Source organism: Phoxinus phoxinus (assembly GCF_949152265.1).
Source record: "Phoxinus phoxinus genome assembly, chromosome: 10".
NCBI classification, from domain to species: Eukaryota; Metazoa; Chordata; class Actinopteri; order Cypriniformes; family Leuciscidae; genus Phoxinus; species Phoxinus phoxinus.
In genome coordinates, this window is record NC_136885.1 from 25,048,874 (window position 1) to 25,073,211 (window position 24,338).

Consider the following 24,338-nt stretch of genomic DNA (forward strand, 5'->3'; position numbering starts at 1 on the left):
TTTAATGATCTGTGCCTCATTTAATGTGAGTGAATGTTTGACTATTCTTTTTAACTCTTTACTGAAAATAATGTCAGAGTCGATTAGAATAAAATCAAATGTTTACAATTTATTATATCAGGTATGTATATTAACTTTTTAACCTTAACCACCATATTAACTTTTTTGTTTACTTCTGTGGGAATGAGACCTTTGTACCAGTCGCACTGAGGCATTTCAAATGATACCAAACATGTATAATACTGTATGATAATTGTTCATATTAAACCAGATCGATTTTTGGGTGAATTCAGGACAGCATGTGTAGGGAATGATGTGTAAATTGTAAAACTTCCAGTTTTTCCAGTCTTACAAAAGCAAAATGAAACACAATATAGCCTTTTCCTTACAGTTTCATCTTAAAGGATTAGTTCACTTTTAAAGTGAAAATTCTGTCATCATATACTCACCCTTAAGTTGTTTCAAACCTGTATGAATTTCTTTCCTCTGCTGAACACAAAGGAAGATATTTAGAAGAATGTCAGTAACCAGACAGTTTTTGGTTCCCAATGACTGCCATAGTAGGAAAAAAATATACTATGGCAGTCATTGGGAACCAAAAACTGTCTGGTTACTGACATTCTTCTAAATATCTTCCTTTGTGTTCAGCAGAGGAAAGAAATTCATACAGGTTTGAAACAACTTAAGGGTGAGTATATGATGACACAATTTTCATTTTAAAAGTGAACTAATACTTTAAAGCAAAAAAGCAGAAACCAACATTAAGCAAACTAAAAATGCAGATGGCTCCACAAGGAATCAAATTAAAAGATTATTATGTGAAACATCCTTAAATATTTAATTCAACAGTGAAATATGTATTTTATTATAGCCTTTTGCTACATTTGGATGAAAAAACAGTCGAAGGCAGACAGGCAAAATTAGACGTATTAAGTATGCTTATGAACTCCACAAGGGATTCAATGATAAGACTCATTTTAAGAGATATCACTATCAAAAAATATTTGTGAAGTGTTTGTTCATGTATAAAGGAGAAAACAAGAAAAAAAAAAATTGATGAGATAAGGACATTGTTGGCTTTTGTTCTTAGTTCTTTGATCTGCTCCGAATCAAAGGTGTCCTGATCTCCTGGTCCTTTTCCAAAAACAAACTCTGAACTGAACAAAAATTTTGATCCTGAAGTCCAGACTATCTTTCTTTTGACTACTGCTTAAAGTTCAATGATATATACATACATATATATATATATATTCCTTCATTCCTTCATTCTCCAGCTTAGAATATATATATATATATATCTTCTAAGCTGGAGAATGAAGGAATCACCATCTATCTGAACTCAACTGAATCAGAGAGGCTGCAGACTTTTTTCTTTCTTTTTTCTTACCAAAATAGCAGCCATATTTCTGGACAAAAAATAATCCTCCCTATACTCAAAAACACTTATTTAAATATTTATTCAGCAGACCAACCAAGAGATTGACAAGTTGGCACTGCCTGAGAGTAGCCTTTTTATTGCATCAAATTAATTTCTCACCATGCCTCTACCACCACAGACATTACTGGTGTAAGCTGGTCTTTTCAGCACGGACAAACCATTGTGGTGAGATTGAAAAGATGCTGTCAACTGCATTGTTTTCTTCATCACGCTTATTTTTATACTTATTTCGATCTGAAATGTCAAAAATACTTAAACATAAAAACCTACAGCTTTTTTCAACACTAACACACAAAAACAAAAGGGCAGACACACCTGTACAAATAAGATTTATTTTTATGAATCATTTTTGCAGCTGACTGAATGTGGGTTAATCTTAAAGTACAACTCTGCACAATGCAGCTTTGTTTAAGATTTTTCCAATATGCTTCTAATCTAAATCACTATTCATATCTGCAAATCCACAATCCAGCAGAGCAACAGAGCAGCACATTTTGCAAAAACAACAATCCAAATCCATCTACTTCCTTTAATTGTTAAAAGTTACACTCTGACTTTTGACCCTGCCATGTTAAGTAAGATGATTGTTAAGAAGGGTTGCCATAGCTGTGGGACACAAACAGATCACGTACCAGTGAAATTCCCCTTCCTCTGCATGCGATTCTATTTTCAAAATGCTCACCATGTTGTCCACAAAAGTAACAATGTCTAAAGAGTTGTAAAAGGGGGCATTTTTCAATGCTTTCTGCTAAGGTAGTAAAATGTTCTTTCAGTCCGGGGTCTCAGATGGTTGGTGGACATTAATAGTCCCGTTCTAAACAGCAAGCAAAATCTTTACAGGCCTGGACTGCAGGTGTAGGGCTTGCACTGAAAAAAGCTGCATTGAATTCGGTCACGACCTCTAACAATAGTACAAAAGCACTGTCTAATCCATCAACTTAAAGTGTAAATTCTGTTAAATAAAAATAAATGTCGCTATTTGTGTTATGGTCAAAGAGACATTTACAAGGAGATTATTCATATTGAAGATAACTTTTATCACTTGCTGCTTTAATGGCTTCTAGCTTTAGTTGTTGTGCCTGTTATTATATAAGGGCCCATTCCCTGTTTTTTCTTTTCTTTTTTTAAATCATATTAGTTCATTCACAGCCATAAACCATGACTTTTTTGATTGGACAAAAATGTGTAGCACAGGGAGATTTTTATCAATATGTTTGCTATGTTTTCCTAGAAGATAAAAACTGTAAATGTATATTGTCTATCTGCTAAAAGTCAATTTTGCAAATGTTTAGTAGTGCACTAACCTATAGATGACTTTAAAGCAAACACATGACTAAAAGCCACAAAACTTGGGTCTCGAAATAAAAGTAAGAAGAGTGGAAATAAGATGCCGTAGGCCAGACTTGAACCTCAGTTCCCATGAGTCAACACACCCCTAACCGGGGTTATTTTATTGAAATTAGGAGACATTTATCTTTTATAAAATTATATAGACTTATAGAACCAATTGTATAATGGATGATAAATAAAATTCCGAGACCTCATGGCCAAGAGCGAGTCAAGGCCGGGTAAATATGCATTCAATCCCTCCGGGCACTCAGTCCGTGGTCAGGCTCATAACCTGTTCTCAAGTATATCAACCCTGACAGTGTTTTTTTATTCCTCTTTAATGTGCACCACTTTTCCTTTATCATTCCCAAATGGTCTGTCATCATCTCTTTGTACCAAAAAAAACAAGTCTCTCCAGCTGTATCTTTTTATCAGAGCACTGAGGAACAGGATCAGAACAACTAGACAAAAGACTAAATAGGAAACCACAAAGGGGAAGGTTTAAAAGTAACAGAGAGAATGGCCTAGGTGACAAGGCTAGTTGAAACAAAGTGGTCCGTGTATTATAGAAGAAAAAAAATACTTGTAAATGCGACTGTGGTTACCAACTATTCAGAAACTCAGAATATGGACAAGAACGAGTACTCAAGTGACTGGAAAGCTTACAATTAAATCCACTCTGATCAAAACAACAGAAAAACTTCAGAAAGTATGTGTTGGGCTCTTTAGACAATTTGTCACAATAATGTTACTGAAATATCACATTTCATCACAGAACCCACTTGTGCACTTGTAAGTGTTCCAAATGTAGCAATTAGCTTTGACTATATTAGCTTTGTGTACTGAAGAAAAAAACAGTAACATTTTAATAGAAAATATAATTGTAGTGTTGTTAATAGTAATACAAGAAGTGTTTGGTACTCTAAGTGTTTTCGTTCACTAGTGTTTGTTGTAAAATGTCCTGCAGTGAGTTGTCCACAAGCTGCATGCGCTGCTGTCGAACTAAATAAAGATTTTTTTCATCACTGTCAAACTATACATTAGTATTTATTTGATTTAAACAGATTGAAGGTATGTCATTTGAATTTACACCTCAACAGGCAATCTAGGTTGAGTGTATGAATGGGAATCAGGTTTTTCACAATTTTGAGTCCTTCACATCTTAACAATCCCTGGATTCGGACTCCACACTGGTCGACCTGTACTAATTTACTTGAATTGACTTAATTTACTTGTTGTACACTCATTATTGCGGTGCATTATGGAATTTGAATGAGTGCACTCGATAACATCTACTATAGTTTCAGACACCACTACAAATGGCTGTCCCTTCAAATAGTGCCCTATATTTAAGGGTATAGAGGCGATTTCTGACACAGCCTTGGTTCAAAAGATATATTCGTCTAAGAATAGAACAGCACTGTTTGTCATGTGTGTTTCTGATTCCCTTAAAATAATTTGCTTGAATGGTTCATTCGTTTGTGAACTGGACTACACTGTGTGATGTACTGTATATTTTGATTCATTAAAAGAACAGGCTAATAAGAGTCCTTCGTCCGGGAATCAGGCTAAACCCAATAATCAGGTTGTGTTTTATTAATTCTCTCAAAATAACCATTTCTGGTTGTAATAAGAACCAGTTCTCCATTCACTTGACCGTCCCGAGAACAATACAACCTGACAGCTAGCTCATGAATTTGACGTTAATGGCAAAGAGTCAAAGGAACAATGCACACATAAATTTTTTCCCAAATGGAACCAATTATATTGTCTGGAAGAATAATTTAATTTCAGCACTTAAATGAGTCATATAAGAGAGTTCAGAATTCATATGTGGAGAAGATCCAATTAAAACTCACAAAAGATTATGGTAACACTTTACAATTAGGACCTACCTATTAAGATTAGTAAATGCATTCGCTATCAAGACCTAACAATGAGCAATATAAATGTTAATGTATGTTCACTGTTTGTTCAGTGCATGTTAACTGACAGCCTTTTGACTTTTAAAAATGTATTGTTGAAATTAACATTGACTAATATTAATAAAAACTTAAGTATTATTCATTGCTAATTCATGGTAATTTAAATGTTAACAAATTAAACCTTATTGTAAAGTGTTACCAATATAAGCTGCTGCTTTGCTTATTCCCATGACACCTTTTTATTTATAATAGTTACAATTACAAATGTATATCTAATGCTAAATCTCATGCTCAGGATTATAACACGTGAAGTTGTGAAATGAATTACTGTTTTTCAGATTTTATCAAAACAATTTAATGCAAATTTCCACAAATGTGCATAACATCATATCTGTCGCTACAATATGCTTTGGTACAATAATTGCCCTCCTTCTCACATGAGAGTCACATCATTGTTTTTTAACCTTGGAGAGCTTTTATAACCTTCCTTAGGTTACCAGCTTCTTTCAAATGCCTCACTTCCTCAATACAAAGGCTAAATTGCTATCTGCCTGTCAGGTAAATTTCTTCATAAACTGTCCATTCAAATATGGTCCATTTGTCTGAATCATGGGACACTGATGTGTTTGCCTTTTGATTTTGTTTAGACAGAAGAAGTCAATTATCTTAATTGACCACAAATGGATTTGCCATTTTGACAAACATCAGAAAATTATGAGCTATAAGACCGTTTAGAAACATTCAACATTGTTAAAGAGTATCTGTTGTTGTTTTCCACTTGCTACACGAGCTGTGCCATGACAAGGACACTTCACCTCACATCCAATCATGAAACCTCAATGTAGCAGACACCAATGGCAGTAATAAATAAAGCCAAACAGACATCCTGCAGAAGCTGGTCTAAGCAGACTGACAAAGCAGGGCAGTGACAATGTTAAGAAACCATTGGCTACACTTTGCAAGGGCTTTTTCCTGACAGGAAAAGTAAACATGATGCTTCATTAAACGGTCTTCCATATGACGTGATGCTGTCCAAAAAATCATGTTTCGATTCAGAGAAGGCTGGATACTATTACTTTGTGTCTCCTCAAGTCAAAATGAGAGTGTGGGTTAAAACTATCACTGAGTTCAACACATTTAATTTCTTCACAAAAAGCAGCCCCGTGAATGCCATCTGAGGGATGTATAAATGGACTAGCCTAAATCATATTTAGTTTAATAACCCTTTTGTATTTTGCTTTTGTATTGTAATAATATACTATTTTGACTTTGGTTTCATGCTAATGTCTTGTCATTTTTAATTTTTTACTTTTTGTATGCTTTTCTTTTGTTCTTCCATCTTATTTGTCAATTTTCTGTATTATTATTATTCACTAAATATACTATTTGGGTTCACAACTTTTATCTTGTCCAGTGTTGTTTTAGTTTTTATTTTAGTTTTATTCATATTTTAAATTATCTTTATATTTTTAGTTTTCGTGTTCATTTTAGTTACATTTTTAGTAATTTTTACTTTTTACTAGCAGTTTTTTTTATTAGATTTCTGAGGATTTGTTTAAATATTGCTATTTAATTTATTTTTATTTCAGTTTTAGTTTTTATTTATATCCAGGTAACAATTTTAGAGCTTCAAATTAAACTTATTTTAGTTTATTACCAAGGCAACATTTCTTATTTTCATTTAGTATAAGTTTTTCAACTAAGTTTTCTATTTTCTGTTGTCTATGTTATTAGTACTTTTAGTTAAAGATAATAACACTGGGCTGAGCCATTTGGTTCGTTGCATTTCTAGTCTTGATCTAAGAATCAGTCAAAAGTAATTTAACATACAGTACAACCCAAATGCACAGGCACAGCAGGAGCCCTCTTAATGCGATAACCATGATCAGAGGCATTTCTCAGTGGACACGAACACGCTCAAGGCCGATTATTATTTTTACAAAGATTCCAATCTACCACAAAAATGATATATGATAATTATCAAACCACTTCTTATTCTGCTTCTTCTTATAGCTTTTACATATTTTCACTTTGGGATTCATGTGTTACTGAATGAAAAGGAGGAACTTGGGATTGTATTTTCTTATATTGTGACGTCTGAGTGAAACGGCTTCAAAAGCAAGAAAAAAATGTAGCACAGACTTGATTTTGTCCATCGGGAATTGTGATCCTGGACCATAAAACCAGTCACATGGGTACATTTTTTGAAATTGAGATTTATACATCATATGAAAGCTAAATAAATAAGCTTTCCATTGATGTATAGTTTGTAGGACAATATTTGGCCAAGATATAAAATCTGGAATCTAAGGGTACAAAAAAACAAATCGAAACATTGAGAAAATTGCCTTTAAAGTTGTCCATTTATGTTCGCGATTGTGCTGCATTCACTCACACACAAAAAAGTTTTATATATGAAGACTTCAGATGCAAAAGCCTCTAAGTGCCATCTGAAATTTTCTTCTAGAATGATAATTTTATCAAGCTTGTACGTTTATGTTCAGCTATTTCAGTTTAATGGCAATGAAAATGACCTATGATAAAAATGCTCATTTTAGAAAAAAATCTTTACTTAACATCCTAATGATTTTTGGTATAAAAGAAAAATCGATCATTTTGATTTATATAAATCATTCATAAATATAGCTGCAGGCAGCGATGATGGGCCCAAGGCCCCTGGTGGCTTACCAGTAACTGTACATCGCGGGAAATATGCATTTAACACACACACACACACACACACACACACACACACACACACACACACACACACACACACACACACACACACACACACACAACAAACACACACACACACACACACACACACACACACACACACACACACAGAGAGAGAGAGAGTTAAGTTTAGTTGAGCTATGCAAACAAACAAACTAAATCTAAACTGTGACAGAAAGTAGGATAGTCTTTGTTAATGTCTAAATATCCACATGCAATAGCTAGTAAAAGATAATGAATTGCCTTGCCATGTCTGAACTGTTCGAGATATCAAAAATCCGCTTGTAATTTGGCACTCTCAATGTCTTGGCTTCATGCTGATCAAGCTTTGTGGTGATCAGATGTATCCCCTTGTGGGAGTATATATCATTTTCCAGACATATACGTTTTTAAAACAACCCATAATAGCCGACTTCCTGTTGGGGTGGCGTATGACTTAAGAGTGCAATTGTTTGGCCCGAAAAGATCTATAAGTGTATGAAGTATCATTACTGTAGGTGAAAAGGGGTGCGCTACAGAGCCCCTCAAAGACACCCATATAAAAGGGTGAGCCACAGAGCCCCAGACTTTGGGACATGTTCTAGTCTTGTTGTATGAACCTGAATTCATTTGACTCTTGATTGCTGACGTAGTGACTCTTGAACCTCATTACTACACAGGATCAGCATAGCTCCTCTGGGGCTATATTGTGCCGGGAACTTAATTTGACACCATTCATTCACATCCTCCTTACATCTAGTTAATTATTCACTTGCCCACCCACAGGGTGGCCATCCATGTGAAAAACTGCACATCTTTAAGAAAACAAAAGACAAAAAGGAGGTAGACTTAAGAGCCTAAAAAAATCCTTCTCTTTGAGCAAAGACTGTGACCACTCTCTCCATTCCCTGTGGGAAGTCTGAGCATTAAAGGCAAGCAAGCACAAATTTCAAAGCAGATTTAAAATCCCATGAGCCCTTCAAAAAGAGATTACGGTACTCTCACCCATTCCTCACACTCAGTATATGTAATAAATGTAGAGTTTCTCAAATCTGATAAGAACTGGATAAATTTACTGTAATTTGCTGTTTATGTTGTTTTACATATTGAATCATTCCCATCACAGTTCTCCTTTACTTTTTACTGCTTTAGTGCAAGAGAATGTGTAGGCCTAAAAGATTGATAATGTCAAAGCTACTGACATTAATATGACTGTTCTGTAAAGCCTTGATATGTGCAATAAGTTGGTTGACCTTCAATTGTCAAAATATTCCAGAACATATGCTATCATTAGAGCTGTCCGTCACTTTATCGCATTAAGTCTGGCATACTTTATTTAGCCTTATTATTTAAATCATGACAGATATATACAAAGTCAAACGATTTGGATTTGAAATTAAAATTTGACCACCAAAGGAAAAACCTTGTTCAAAATCAATAAATAAGATTGGACAGCTACAAATGATTGTATACTGATTATCAAAACTTATGTAATGTTGGTTTTATAACAACATTATTTATTTTATATTATTTGTTATCATTTATTATATCACTTCTATCAACGTTTGTCGAATCCTATTATATTTTACACAGCAGCTAATCAATGACAGCCCTGGGGTGTGATTCATGGAGCGGAGATTAATAAAGTGGAATGACTGTGAATGTTGTGATGGATTTTTAATAGATAAGATAGCATGATAGACCTAACACTCTAACATTGGAACAAAATGTAATGATCTCTGAATATTGTGTCCATGGAAAATTCTGAAGTACTGACCATGACAATATCAAAAATAGAACGGTCTAGAATAGTCTCATGACATATTGAGTAATCAAATTAACTTCTAACCCTTTTCTATTTTTCTAATGATTTGAGATATGAGTTTGCTTCTAGTAACAGAAGGGTTTGCATATGAAGAACCAATCGTAGGGAAATTATGTAATGTTAAATGTCATTTTTGCCATGCTCCTATTCTATAAAAACTGTTGTATTCCTTTTGCTGGTGGAATTCTCTCTGAAATTTGTCTGGTAAACATTTTTACCTATTTTTAGCTGAATATTTGCACATGAAAAAGCCCAGATATGGCAAACTATTTGCTATTGTGGCCAAAACAATAATTGATATCTGATGTTTATTTACCAAAAATATTGTCAAAATGTGTTTATGTTCAAACGCATAGTATAAACATGATTAAATTTACCAACTGTATATTATGATGGTAAAAAATGTATTCTAATATCAGAGACTAATGGTTTCCAAGCTAAATTACACTAATGAATTACATCATGTCTCAGTTAGAAATACTGTTCTGCTGAAACACTGTCTGGAAACTTACAATTTGTCAAAGAGAAAAATGTGAAGGACAAATGAGCAGGGAGATTGCGATCAGAAGGCTGTTCTGTTCTGTGCGTGCATGCTTGTGTGTGTGTGTAGAGGAGTTGGATAAGGGTGACTGGCACTTAATCTCTCTGTGAACAGTAGAGCACTTTCCTCATTTAACCACTTCGCTCACATCTAGTGCTGGAATGCTTTGCTGCTATACACCGTGGGTGGTCAGTCTCCTCTCCTATATGCACCTGGGCACACCTGGGTTGCCATACATATATACACACACACTACTGAAGCCCACCTAGAAAGAGGTGACCGACATCAGCACCTGACACCCCCTGAGAGCTTAGATGCTCTCCGTCCAGACAAAACGAAGTCTGTTCCATCAACCTTTCATTAGCATACCGACTCAACACACATATTTATAAGAATCTCAGCTGCATGTATAGGCACTGTCCTTATCTCCTGTAATGCCCACAGTTCCTTAGGTTACCAGCATCTTTCAAATGCTTTATTAGCTGGTTGTCCTGCATCCTCCGTAAACAAGCTACAGTTAGTCCAAAATGCAGCTGCTAGAGTTCTTACTAGGTCAAGAAAATATGATCATATAACACCAATTTTATCATCTCTACACTGGTTACCTATTAAGTTCCGTATCAATTACAAAGTATTGTTACTGACCTATAAAGCCCTAAATGGTTTAGCTCCTGTGTATTTAAGGGATCTTCTATCGCCATATAATCCATCGCGCTCTTTAAGATCGCTAAATTCGAGGCTTCTGGTCGTACCTAGGATAACTAAGTCCACTAAAGGAGGGAGGGCATTTTCACATCTAGCTCCTAAACTCTGGAATAGCCTTCCTGATATTGTCCGAGGTTCAGACTCGCTCTCCCAGTTTAAAACTAGATTAAAGACGCATCTCTTTAGCCAAGCATTCACATGATGCATCTCATACCTTTTATACTACAGTTAAATCAGATCAAATGCATTCATATTATGAACAGCAGCTACGCTAATTATTTCCCATCTGCCTTTTTTGTTGTTATCTCGGGACGCCTGTCCCTATAACTCAAATAGAGTTCGTCAGCTCCAGTTATGTATCCAGCCTCTCATGGAGACTTCAGATGCCCCAACGCCTGTGATGAGACGACTCGACGCCTGTGACGAGACGACCCAACGCCGGCGATATGTTATGATGTTTTATAAACAAAGTTCGGGAGGAGCACGTTCAAATAATTGATCCAATTATCACATCATTCCAACCAGCTGTCAACAATCAGTAATCAACATTTCTATCCAATCAGCATGAGTGGAGACCTATATACATACTCATTTGACTCACCAACGTTCCTCGACAGTTTTTCAGCATCCCTCCACCACCCCGTCTCCTCACACTCGCCTGGTTACTTCCTAAACCAGCAATACGGGGGGAGTACTCTGGGTTCGGGCCGAATACCGAGCCCGGAGCCCTCTCCTCGGACAGCACGCCAAATACGCATACTATTTATTCCATCTGACTTATTTGTGAGTGTGAACTCGTGAAATGCCCTAAATTTTATGATTAACTAACTGTATTTTTGTATGTATATTTTTGAAATGCATTTTCTGTAAAGCTGCTTTGAAACAATATGTATTGTGAAAAGCGCTATACAAATAAACTTGAATTGAATTGAATGCCTCACTTCCTCAATACAAAGGCTAAATTACTATCTGCCTGTCAGGTAAATTCCTCCATAAACTGTCCATTCAAATATAGTCCATTTGTCTGAATCATGGGAGACTGATGTGTTTGCCTTTTGATTTTGTTTAGACAGAAGATGTAAATTATCTTAATTGATCTCAAATGGTTTTGCCATTTTGACAAACATCAGAGAATTATGAGCTAAGATAAGACCGTTTAGAAACATTCAACATTGTTAAAGATTATCTGTTGTTGTTTTCCACTTGCTACACGAGCTGTGCCATGACAAGGACACTTCACCTCACATCCAATCATGAAACCTCAATGTAGCAGACACCAATGACAGTAATAAATAAAGCCAAACAGACATCCTGCAGAAGCCGGTCTAAGCAGACTGACAAAGCAGGGCAGTGACAATGTTAAGAAACCGTTAGCTACACTTTGCAAGGGCTTTTTCCTGAAAGGAAAAGTAAACATGATGCTTCATTAACCGGTATATCATATGGCGTGATGCTGTCCAAAATGTTTCATCATGTTTCAGAGATACAGATACATTATTCTGTGATTTACAGCACAATCCATTTAAAAAGTGGAAATATAACAACATGACAGAAGCTCACGTTATAGGGTAGAAGTGAAACTATTAAAATGTCTGAGATGCCAACCAAACATCTTAAAACATCAAACATCATTCGTTTCTGGCATGAAACATTTTCAAATCAGGTCCCATGGTGGTTCAGCATAAAGTAGGTATTTTTCTTTCATTAAGATTAACTTTATGCACCCTTCTGCATCTGAAGAAAAAACATTAGCATTCAAATGAAGGCACCTGCATTTTCTTTTGTCATATTGGAAGAAAGCATCTGGCAAGGGGGAGATGAAAATGTAATGGTCTCTGCCAACACTCAAGAAAAATATTTTTTTTCGGTGGAATAAAATTGAATGCAATGAAAACTTGGATTACATACAGTACAGTGTAACATATATCACTGTCTATATTTCTTTAACTAACTATATAAATATTACTACATTGGCTGGCAGTTGGCTGATAATTTTCTGGTATACAAAAGCAAATTAAGTCATTTTTAATTTAGTATAGGGCTAAATTACATAATCATGGATGGATGAAAATATAACGCTTGAATATCCAACATGTATCTGTCTGTCTGAACGTAAATTCCTGATATATTAGCCAAAAAATAATAATTCATATTCTTCTTCAAATATCAATGACTAAGTAGACTTACATTTTATAAATAAATTGATTCATGCTTGCATACAATGAAAGTGTGACAAATTGTGCGACTAAATATTATTGATATACTTGTACTGACAAACAGATTTTATCTAGGCTAGTTCATTAAAAAAAATGGCAAAATGTCAAAATTAAGCAAGATTCAAACCTTTCACGCTTAACATTCAAGGGGAAATGAGCATTCAATTTGAACCATGCAACTGCACTACCAAAATATGGTCTTTCTTTACTTTGAAGTGAAGAAATGAAAAGCTCAGTGCTTGGTTACACTTGACAGCCTTTGACTTTTTGCTTATTTTATTTGCCTCACCCATATTTGCTTTCATTTAAATGCAAAACTATACATCTTTTGAGATTAAACACACCACATATGTGACAGAACAAGACAAGCTTGTGTGTCAGGGAGGCAGATGTAAGAAAGTAGGTTGAAAATAGGACACCATTGTCCAATTTAAATCATTCTTTCCACAACTACAAAGAAGGTTGTTCAACTGCAAAGAATGCTAAAGCCAACTGCAAGCCAAGCAACCTATAAAGATCAATAACAATGGGGTCAATGCTCTGGTTAGCCTGGTCCACTTAGCCCCTGTTGGTAGATGCTGGAACTAGATTACTGTTCTGTGGTCATCAGTTGTCCTGAACATTACAAAGCATGTAGCAACTGCAATTGAAATGAAAGAGAAAGCTAACAGATACATTTCCCAAAATAGCTCTTTCCCTGTAACAATAGCTCAGTGCCACTTTGAGGCAATTGGCACAAACAACAACCACAAGGGGGCCTTAAAGTCTCCAATGCTCTGCCCAGAAGGTGCCACATTTCCAACTGAGCTCTTGTTTTCCACAGCAAGTTGAATGGGCATCTGTTAGTCACCTGTGCTCCTAAAAGCACATTTCCCCATGTGAAACAGGATCTCGGCTTGGATGCTAGGAGAGTTTTGTGCTGCGTTGTTTAAGTTTTCGGTCTCTGGCATGGCGTGAAGCCAGAGGCTAGTGCTCTTGGCCTCGATTCACACAGGCGGTCATTAATGAGAGATAAAGCAGAGACACAGAAGAGGTCTGTGGAGAGCAGGGCAGCTCCCTCTTTCTCTCCTTTTGCTCCACAGAGACCTCTTTCTCCTCACTCTCGTCTCTTACTGTGCAAAGCTTCCCACAAACACAGGGATAATATCCTGCCTGCACCTCAGGCAGACACAGGGAAGGGCTGTTGAGAAGGGAGGAGGTCAGAGGGGATGCCGGGGAGGGGCGCTGCGTAAACTCCGGCTTGTGGACGTGAGGCCTTCACATTTTCAGTCCCACAGCATCAATTAGCATGTTGTCCTCTCTGCTTCTCTGCAGCTAAGAGTGAGGAAAAGTGAGAACACTCTAGCCCTGTGATCACCAGGCCCGTGGGAAGGCAACAATGCACCAATGGAGAACCACAGAGTACCGAGTGTACAGCCTCGCACAGCTCCTTCTCAGGGGTCATTTCCTACCTTCTCTCTTAATTTCCTTGTTTTGGTTCATGAGTTGTGAAGGTTGGTTTTTCAGAAGGCTGCATGAAAGAGCAAATGTTTCATTCGATGTTGGACTTTATTTACAAGCGAGTATCACTATCTAAGCGTAAACTAAAACCCACCAGATGAATGACATATGCCGTTGATTACACAAACATGAAGCTTAGCAATGTCCATCTGACACATCATAGTCAGAAAAATAACAGGGCACAAGCAATGACGTAAGCACTTGTCCAAAGTACTGTGTGGTCAAACATTTGCATTGGCCTGATGGTTACAAGTTCAAGAGCGTCCACACACTCCACCAAAGAAAAAAGTCATTATAGAAGCGAGATAAAAATCAATGCTTATCTAGAAAGGGCTTTTTGTTTACGCACCTCATTTGGACTAATTTTAAGGTGCAGTGAGTTCTTCTTCTGATGGTAACAATCCTCAAAATGTTATTATTCAAGTTATCTATCTAACTATCCATCCATCCATCCTAATCAATGGTTTATCAAGCAAATGTATATTTTTTTATTAACTTTTCTAAATAAAAAATACTCAAAATGCGCATTTCTTTATATTTCAGTTCATTTTAATGTTATTTCCTTATATTCAAATTCAAATAAATTGAATTCTGCATTCCGCATCCATTCTTAATTTAGCTTTTAATGGCCCTCGACCCTGAATATGACTTAATATCCTTTAACACTTTAGCTGCTTGCTAATCACTGTGCTAATTACAATATATATTGCACACAGTCTTTTGTCCTGGAGGTTCATTCTTATGTTTATGTAATCCTCTTTCCTTCTTTATAATGACTGCAGAGATTTCACATTTCACACACTTTTCCTGACACCTTCAGCAAAGACAGAGCAAAATCCAAGGCCTTTCTTTTAATTAATCTCATTAAATCACGTCTCTGTCTATAAAACAAGACAATAACACTGAATTGAGCTCATTAGAGTCACAGACGTGGGAGGAACTGGAAAGCCACGTCATAAAAACATGAAAGACTTAGAATTGCTCTCATACCCCGAAGCACCGCATGAGCTTTAAGTTGTGGCACCAGTCTAGCAACTTCCAGCACCACAGGCACAGGAGCCACATAAATGAGAGCCATTAATCTAATATTTTTTTGATACCAGGAAAAGGGACTACGGAGGGTAATAAAGTGACACCTAAAGAAACACTTTACTTCGAAATCATACTGTATGCGATCATAAGTTAGTTTATCTAAATTGAATTTAGCAAGCTGAACAAAACTGCACATCAACTGAAAATCAGTTGAAATCGACACTGTGCCCGCAACATGCCCCTGAGCCAAATGCCCAACCCTTAGTTTAGTTTATTTTGCATTTTGAACTCAATATCTCAGGTATAAATATTTAACATCTCGCAGTTACAGAAACACCTTTTCAGATTAACATGGTGTAAAAACACAGCCTATATTCTTGAAAAACAGCATCATGACCTCTATAATGAGTGGGTCACTGAAAATATCTTACTTCAATAGCCAGTTCTGATTAAAGAGTGCCTTTGCGTCATTTATAGGCCTAAGAAAATGTTATTTTTTAGCTGGGGTCAACATAGCTGAAATGACTGTGAAATGAGTGTGCACTAAAAAAAGACAACACAGACCCGTGATCTTCATGCCTCAACCAACCCTATGCATTCATGTATACATAAAGACACCTTTCAGAACTTTCTGTTAGTGTGCACCTGGTTTGAAAATATGACCTCATTCTGTGCATTCTGTGCCGTCTCTTGTGCAGATTAGAAGTCATTAACCTTAACGACAGGCAGCGTGCTGTGTTGTCATCAGTAGCCTACCTTACCTGTGGCAGAGTGCCAAAAGACGTGACGTTTGATCAGACTATAGTCCTTCATTTCAGGACGGGAAACTGATGCAAAGGGTTCAAGAGGACGTTAAGTCCACCCTAATAAAAAAGTTTGATCAGACTATGGTCCTTCATTTCAGAACGGGAAACTGATGCAAAGGGTTCAGGAGGACGTAAACTCCACCTTAATGAAAACAAGTGCAGAGTGCAGGCACACGCAGCAGAAGACTGGAAAAGTTCAAAGAAAAAATTAACCAAAGGTCAGGGACAGTGAGTTACAACTTAGGGTCAAACAGTGACAGATTAACTCTAATAAATATAAAGGAAAAATAAATAAAGTATTTATATAAAGTATTATGCAAATTAGATTAAAAAAGTTTTTTTTTTTAAAGTAAATTGTGCTCTAAAATTAACCAGGGAAAAGAGCAAAAATTATACTTAAATGGGCTATATAATGTAAGAATTTTCATATATTAATTGCTTTTTTATTGTCAACGAGTGAACATAACGAAACTTAAAAAACGAGACCGTCCTCGATTTCCTAGGTTGTATACTGGTGCGTTCAAGTCAACTCGTATAGATCGTATTTACGAGTTGAACGCACATGAACACCACCACAATGTCGTAAATAGGCCTACGAGTGGGGAGCTCAGGATTTTCTCTAAGCCCCGATACGACCATAGACAGTAAATAATTTGAAGCACTCACTTCCTGATCGCCAGGCGAACTGCGCAGGCTCAAACTGAGCTTGATGACGTAGATGTGACGTGATCAACGTGTCTGACAGCTGTAAGTCTAGTAGCTGTGCTGAGAGAAATCTGAATCATTCCATTTCCGAATCTCGCAGAGACGGAGAGCGTGAGTATTAGCTGTCCATGAGCTAGCAGCAGGATCAACTTTATCACACTCTATGGGCTTCTCCCTTGACTTTATCGGACCTTATGCCTCCACGTCCCCCTGATTGCTTGCGAGCTTCTCCGCCGGTCTATACGGTAATTTCTCTACTGTGCGACAGAGAGTTGCGTGGTTATGATGCAATCGTTAGCCTATTTTTACAAAAACGGCTTCTACGGGGCCATAACGTAAGATACAAAGTAATGGAGCCTTTTATACATTGTCGTGTTTCTTTAGAAATAAATAATGGACAAATGGAGTCTTTGGACGCCTCAGATGTAAAGTTATTCGCTGTCAAAGTGACGCCAAAATGAATGAAAATTACCCCCTTGGATATCATAGATATCCATATAAGTCTCGAACGGCATCACCGGCGGCCATCTTGTCACAGGGAAGCTTTCTGGCGAGCTCTGTGGTATCTGAAGTAAGGTGAGTGATCAGCACGAACACAAATTATCTTATCTCGCTGAAATCTTGCCGTATTTACAAACGGTTTGGTTTCTTACAAACGTTATTAACGTGGCTATAATTCTGAATGCTGGAACATGTTGAAATATATAATATTATAATTATTCATAAGTATGCAGTGTCATAACTACATCTCTGACGTTTATAACAAACCAACCCGTTTCAAAATCGAGCAAGTTATGGTTATTTAAAAAGTACACCATTAAACACAATGTTACGAGTGAGCGTGCCCCCTGTGGCAAGATGGCCGCCGTGTGCGGACGTTGACCTCCATTGGCCAGCAGCGCGGACGAGACATCTAGCCTTTATTATATGATAACTATGCTTGGATATGAGTTGTGGTGGTGTCACTGAGAAACATGGCGGAATACCTCAATACTTAAAGGTAATTTATCAGTGATATTGTCAGGCTTTTCTATTTACAGCACAGTAAGCTAATCGCCTGCACAGAATATGATAGCATCATAAAATAACATGTAATAACGATAAAGTTAGCAGTGGCTTCATAAATTAACAAAAAGCATAACAAACTTTGTTCTTCCTTTTTTAGAACGAGAGCTTAAGTACCTTACTGTATTTGTGTGTAATTAATTAAGAGAAAGTAACAAAAGTGACTTGAACGCACCGGCGACGTAAACACGACTTGACCTCGTGCGTACAGGAGGACTTGAACCTGTAGACTGATTTTTATGTATTAAGGACACGAGGGTAAATCAAAATATATGATATGACGTTTACGCGCGCTCTTCCATCCAATAACACGTCAAATGAAAGCTTAAAGGATAATGCCGAAAGAGCCATAATGTTAAGTCAATTTGTCAAGCAATTAAAGGAAAGGGATTAACTATCTCACATAGTCAGATCTATTTAGTCTATGCTCTCAAATATAGTCTACTTTAAACTATCATACGTGTAATTTTAGCCTACCTCATCTGTCGAAATGATGCCGGTGAATTGCTGAGCTCGTGCAAACATATCCACGTCGCTATGATCTGATACTTTCTCACTGCTTTCATTCTTTGTTGTGTTTATTTTGTTATTGAGAGAAAAGCGCGTAGAACATAGTTAAACGTTCATCTAAACGTGTCTGTCAACGGCATCTGGATCTTCGTTAACTGTAGGCCTATCCCAGCAAAGAATTTTCCAACTTATTTTTACTACAAAGCGAAGAAAAAAAATAAATAAATTTGAATCACGTTCAGTGTCTTGTACGTCACGTGTGCACGAGTGCGAGCAACACGAGCAATAATTTGCTGCAGTTCACTTAACGGCCACCGGTGTCGCTAATAACAAGGGTTTCTGATTTCTACATGTAGGCCATTTAAAGTGAAAAAAATGTCAAACATTCTTCATAATCTTCAAATGTGTGATGTTTAGTGCCTTTGCACTGCAATCATAGTTAGCGACCTGTAGCTGAGAAAAATCTCATCTCAGAGGATGAAAATTAGATGAAAAATCATCTCTGAATGTGGAGAAAACACTCTAATTAAAGGGGTGGTAAAGTATGATTTCACTTTTCTAACTTTAGTTAGTGTGTAATGTTGCTCTTTTGAGCAAAAACTACATCTGCAAAGTTACAACGCTCAAAGTTCAAAGCAAAGGAAGATATTTGCTTTTAAAGAAAAGGACTACAACAAACAGCTGGTAATGACTACACGACATTCCTCAGGGTTTAGTGACATCAGCAAGTCTAAAATGTACATAAACCCCGCTCCCTGAACACACAACCCATGTTGAGAAGAGGAAGAGTTGTTGTATTAGAGTACATTTGTGAGTCAGCTCAAACTTTAGTATCCATCTTTTCACATGCAATAGAAAGTCACTCTGTGTGCATCTCACAACAGTTCCTATACGACCGATTTATAGATTATCATGACAGAATATCCTAATTGAAGATTGTTAACTCCACATCAGCAACATAAATTCATCAACTAACCATTCAGAGACGTCCTGTTGCATTCTACATGTTGTCACTTCATCTTGAGTCTCTCCATCTTTGTCTGACTCCGTTTTAACATTGAAGGCAGAGCAGTTTCTGTCATTTTAGTGTGTCTGCGTGAGGTAATCGCAGCTGCTAACACACATGAGCTCTTGAAACCCCGCCCTATGCAGCAGATCATGTGCATTTAAAGGGCCAGGCACAAAACGGTGCGTTTTTGCAAACCCTCAAAAAGTGACAACTTTAACATGCTTTGTAAAAATATCTGTGGGGTATTTTGTGCTAAAACTTAACACACACACTCTGGAGACATCAGAGATCTATTTTACATCTTGTAAAAATTGTATTTTACCACCCCTTTAAAACAGAACGGCAATCTACTATGGCAGACAGAGAGCTAAATAATATGACAATCAAACAAAAATATATTCTAATAGAGCTTTGACTCTTACTGTGTTATGATATATTGTGCATTATTTATAAGGCCTATAATTTGATTTTTTTTTTAAGGAAACAGCAATTAATTAATTAATTAATCTAAATTACTTTATTAATTTGTAGTATTTCACTATAATGGATGATGCACTTTGTTTTGTCATATGTCTGAAAAAAATACAATGCTCTGAAAATAAATTCCAAGGGGCATACATTGATCTACCCCTTTAACAATTGGTAGGAGGTTAAAGGAGGTTTGGACGTCATCACACTGAGTAAAGAGAAGAATCTAAACATCACCCCTACAAAAACATACATACCAATCGATAGCTCAAGGTCAGAAATGTTATTTCACTCACTAGAAATGTTTTTCTCAAGCATTTTTTTGTAGTGACCTGAAAGTGTTAATAAAAAAAGGCCTGTAGTGTAACAATATATAGGCTAAGTTACCACTGAACTAGCAGGTGGAAAGGCAGGGCTAAAACTTTATTTTACTTTATTTTAACAAATTACCTGTAGTAGTTATTGGAACACTGGAGAACTATGCACTTCATGATCCAAAGAGTAAATGTTTTATCTACAATTTAAGAAATTGCATTGGAAAATGGGATTATAGCCCCATAATATAAACTTTTTTTTTTTTTTTTTTACTTAATAGATAGCACGATCATTCAAGCAAACAAAGTAAATATTTTGCAGCATCATGGTCGCATCCAGTGCAAGTTCTTGAGGTGATATGATACTGGTCAGCACCTTGGACAGAGGCTGCTTGTTGATCTTACCAAAAGATTATAAAATAAGATTATTGATCTTATTCTTATTCTTTATTTTCTTTATTTTGTTATTATAGCGAAATATAGGGCTTATTATAATAGGATTCGTATACGGATTAAAGCGGATAAATGTAGACCGTTAAAAGAAAACTTGGTGCGCTGATCCTAAATGTGGCACGTCACGGCCCACGTCAGTTCAAGAGCACCTGTAAACTAACGGACTTGCTTTAAAAACAAGCAGCAACCCCGCAAACAAAGCAAGCGTGTGGCCCTTTAAGTCTAATTATAGTTCCTCTCGAAACTGATATCCACTGCCCTGCTGTCGTATTAGCAATAGTCAACACAAAATGTTATTTTTTAAAAAGAAACGTCCAAAAGTTATTAAAACAACAAATTGTTTACCTTATTCAGGTGGGGGTTACGTGTAACATCATACCCCCTCTTCTTGGTGTAAACAAAGGTCTTGGTTTGGTCTGCTGACTTCTGCATCTCCCACTCGACAGATTCCTGTTTGACTAAAGCGTGTGCCATGTTGCTTCCCCTTTAAATAGCGCTGAACTCAACAAGTGCACGCGCTGCATCACAGACAGGAAGACGTTACTCAGCGAGAGTGTCACAGCGGTGGCGTGTTATCGCCAAACTATTAGCCTGACAAAGCTTATCTGGTGCAGAACATTATAGGATTTACGTAATATTTCCAGGCTTTGTTTCAAAGTAACTTTCCCATGGTTGGAAAAAGGAAAAATGAGACTGGGGCTAGTTGTCACAGTGTTTGTATTGCAGATTTGACTCGGTAGTAGCTAGGTTATACAAATGTGTATTTTCTGTGTATTTTCAATTTTGCTATAGATTTTGGGTAGGCCTATACAATAAAACTATAGTATAGAATATAGGCTAGTTCATAATTATTTACTTTAGTAAATTACAGAAAAGCCTAAACAAAACAAGTTTAATTGTGACAATGCCCACAAAACGTTGATATGCATTAAATGAACAATTTCTTTGACAATATGTTCCATCAATATGTTCCACCATTGCCAAGGTTTTAAGGTAGGCTATGTGAGACTATATGCAGAAATTAACCTAAAAACCCAACCTGAGAAAAAAACTAGCCCTGGTCTACCTTACCACTTATTTCTGATATTTCATATCAATGTAATCTTAAACAATTTGTAATATTGATTTACCCCCTTTAAAAAAAAAAAAAAAAATCTTAAAGAAATAATACCAACAAACTGGTGTGTGGTGTGGTGTCAGGTGATGGCTAGCAAGGTTGCAAATTCACAACCCAGATTTCATTGTGCAAGTTGCTCTGAGTAAGGTAATATGGCTTTGGATAGTGAAAAATTGCTGAGTAAGACACTGCAATTAAACAACTATGTAAAAGGTACTGTAGTTTCATCATTGGACAAATTGACTGATGCATAGCCTATTGCACACAACACTTTATTGACCTTTACCTGAATTATCCTCTCATCATAATTTTTAATACAAAGCTTATTGTTCCCATATGGACTATAGAACTATAGATTAAGATAGCGTATGTGTGTGTGTCTTTGTGTCACTGTGAGAATTACCTCACCTTACATTGCACAAGGCCATTGAATTAGCTGTCTCGTAATGATAAGAAGGATCATGTTTCACAAATGAGCATGTCTGAGAGCAGTGTTCTGGCTGAACCCTGCCGTGTGTGTGTGTGTGTGTGTGTGTGTGTGTGTGTGTGTGTGTGTGTGTGTGTGTGTGTGTGTGTGTGTGTGTGTGTGTGTGTGTGTGTGTGTGTGTGTGTGTGTGTGTGTGTGTGTGTATGTGTGTGTGTGTGTTCACAAGTGTGCAAGATATCTGGTTTGTACAGTATGCTGGTATGCATTCTTACAGACTCAGTAGTTAGGGTCCTCTTACAGAGACGCTTAGTCACTGTGACTGCTTAGAAAAGCCCAGGGCATTTGGCCCTGATCCAACACTATATGCCAGGGGCAAAAAATGTTTAAATTGCTAAAGTGCATACCATTACTGTTCCCATATGAACAGATATGTAATTATAAAGCCTATTTAATGTTAATTATCAGTGAAATTTGAGCACTTTTCTATAGAGCACATAAGAGAAAGTAAAGAAAGATGGCGCAGCATTAAGGAACTGGCTCATTAAGGAAGCTGATGGATATTCTGTGACCTTCGGACATTTCCCTGTATGTATGAAGTGTGACTCAAGGGCAGCTTGTTCAAGTGCATTCCTTTTAGCCCCAAGGCCTATGTCACTTTATCTTGGCTTTAGGCAGTCTAAATGTGGGAGATAGTGAAGCTAAGAGCATTCAGAAAAAAACGACAACAGAGACACAGTTAGATCACAATGCATCTTAACACACTGAAGCATTAAATGCACAGCAGTTTCATTCATTCAGACTTCATGTCCTTCTTTACGGTATCTATTTTCTATTTTAACCCTAAAATAAGCTAACTTTAACCTATTTAAATATGCCTCGGTCAAAAATATCATTAAAAATAATATATTAACAAATATTACTATAGAATATTTTATTTATTTTTATTTTATTATAACGTAAAGTATTATTTTTTATAGTATAATGCAAGTATTAGAAAATAGAATAAAATAGATAGAAAATATTGTAGAATAATGTTTAAATAGGATAAATGTGATATCAGGAGACTCTTCTATTAGTGACTGGTATGAGGTGATTAAACATGTCATAAACATAAATAGACTGAAAATGATTTACAAGAACAGGGAGCAAACCAGACTCTTGAGTGCCAGGTTTGAGATTATGTCACTAAATAATCCCAGCTTGCAAAATAAATCAAATATTTATTCTACTAAAAATATTGTAATGGGGTGATTTTTCAGAGAAGCATAGGCCTTATAAATTAGATGCCAAAAAGATAAACACTGGCTGTCCAAACACTATGTTGCAGAGAGTTATAAATGGAGCGATAAATTGGGCAAGACTGTGATACAGAGGCTCAGATAAGAGCACTATGAGGCTCAGATAGCGGTATATTCAGTTCGTTTTTCAATACACACTATCAACAGGGCAAGACGATGAAGCTAATGCCTGTAGAAAAACAATTATATCTTAAATAACATCTGCAGTTTTTACAAAAAAAAATCTAATTCAGTAAATAAAAAATAAAAGTTTATTTAGCAGACACTTTTGTGACTTGCAAATAAAATATTATTAGCCAAAAATATTTGCAGCAATATTTTTTTATGAAAATTCTGGCCAAAATATATTACAAATATTTGCCAAATATAGCCTACTTTGGAAACAGCACATGGTATTTACTGCTAATATATAAATGGCCACAATATATGAGGAAAATAAGTTTTAGTAAATATATTTTAACATTTATATAGCAATATATTTTTTGCCATTTTTTAATATTTTGAAATAAAAATGTAAATATACATCTAAACAATAGTTTTACTCATTTTGAAACAATAGTTTCAACCTCACTTTGCAGAATGAGTTACACAATTCCAAAGTCTAAGCTAAGAAATAAAATTAACAATATATTAATAGAATTATGTTGAATGCTATTGAAACAAAAGGCAGTGTGTAAAATATATACAATATTAAAACAGTAAGGTTCTTTTATTAGTGAGTACTGCTTTTGCTGATTGTCACTTTCTAGAACGTTTTCATTCACTGTTCCTTGCCAGTTGAATGATCTTCCCAACCCTATATCCGGAACGCCGAATCCCAGACAATACTTATAAAGAGCTGAAAACTCATCTCTTCCATCAGCATGGCACTTTGCTGAGAAACAAAAAATGTCCCAATGCTTTCTCTATTCCTTAATCTCTCTCTGTTCTAGAATTG

General features: G+C 36.2%; 1 protein-coding gene across 1 annotated transcript in view; it reads right to left on the bottom strand.

The window, feature by feature from the left end:
- The window catches only part of me1 (malic enzyme 1, NADP(+)-dependent, cytosolic), an 83,201-nt gene extending 62,096 nt beyond the window's left edge, over positions 1-21,105 (bottom strand). Inside the window, exon 1 of the mRNA XM_079625731.1 lies at positions 20,905-21,105. Within this exon, the coding sequence (XP_079481857.1) occupies positions 20,905-21,033 (129 nt within the window). The 5' untranslated portion in view covers positions 21,034-21,105. The remainder of the gene's footprint in view (positions 1-20,904) is intronic.
- Positions 21,106-24,338: the final 3,233 nt, after the last annotated feature.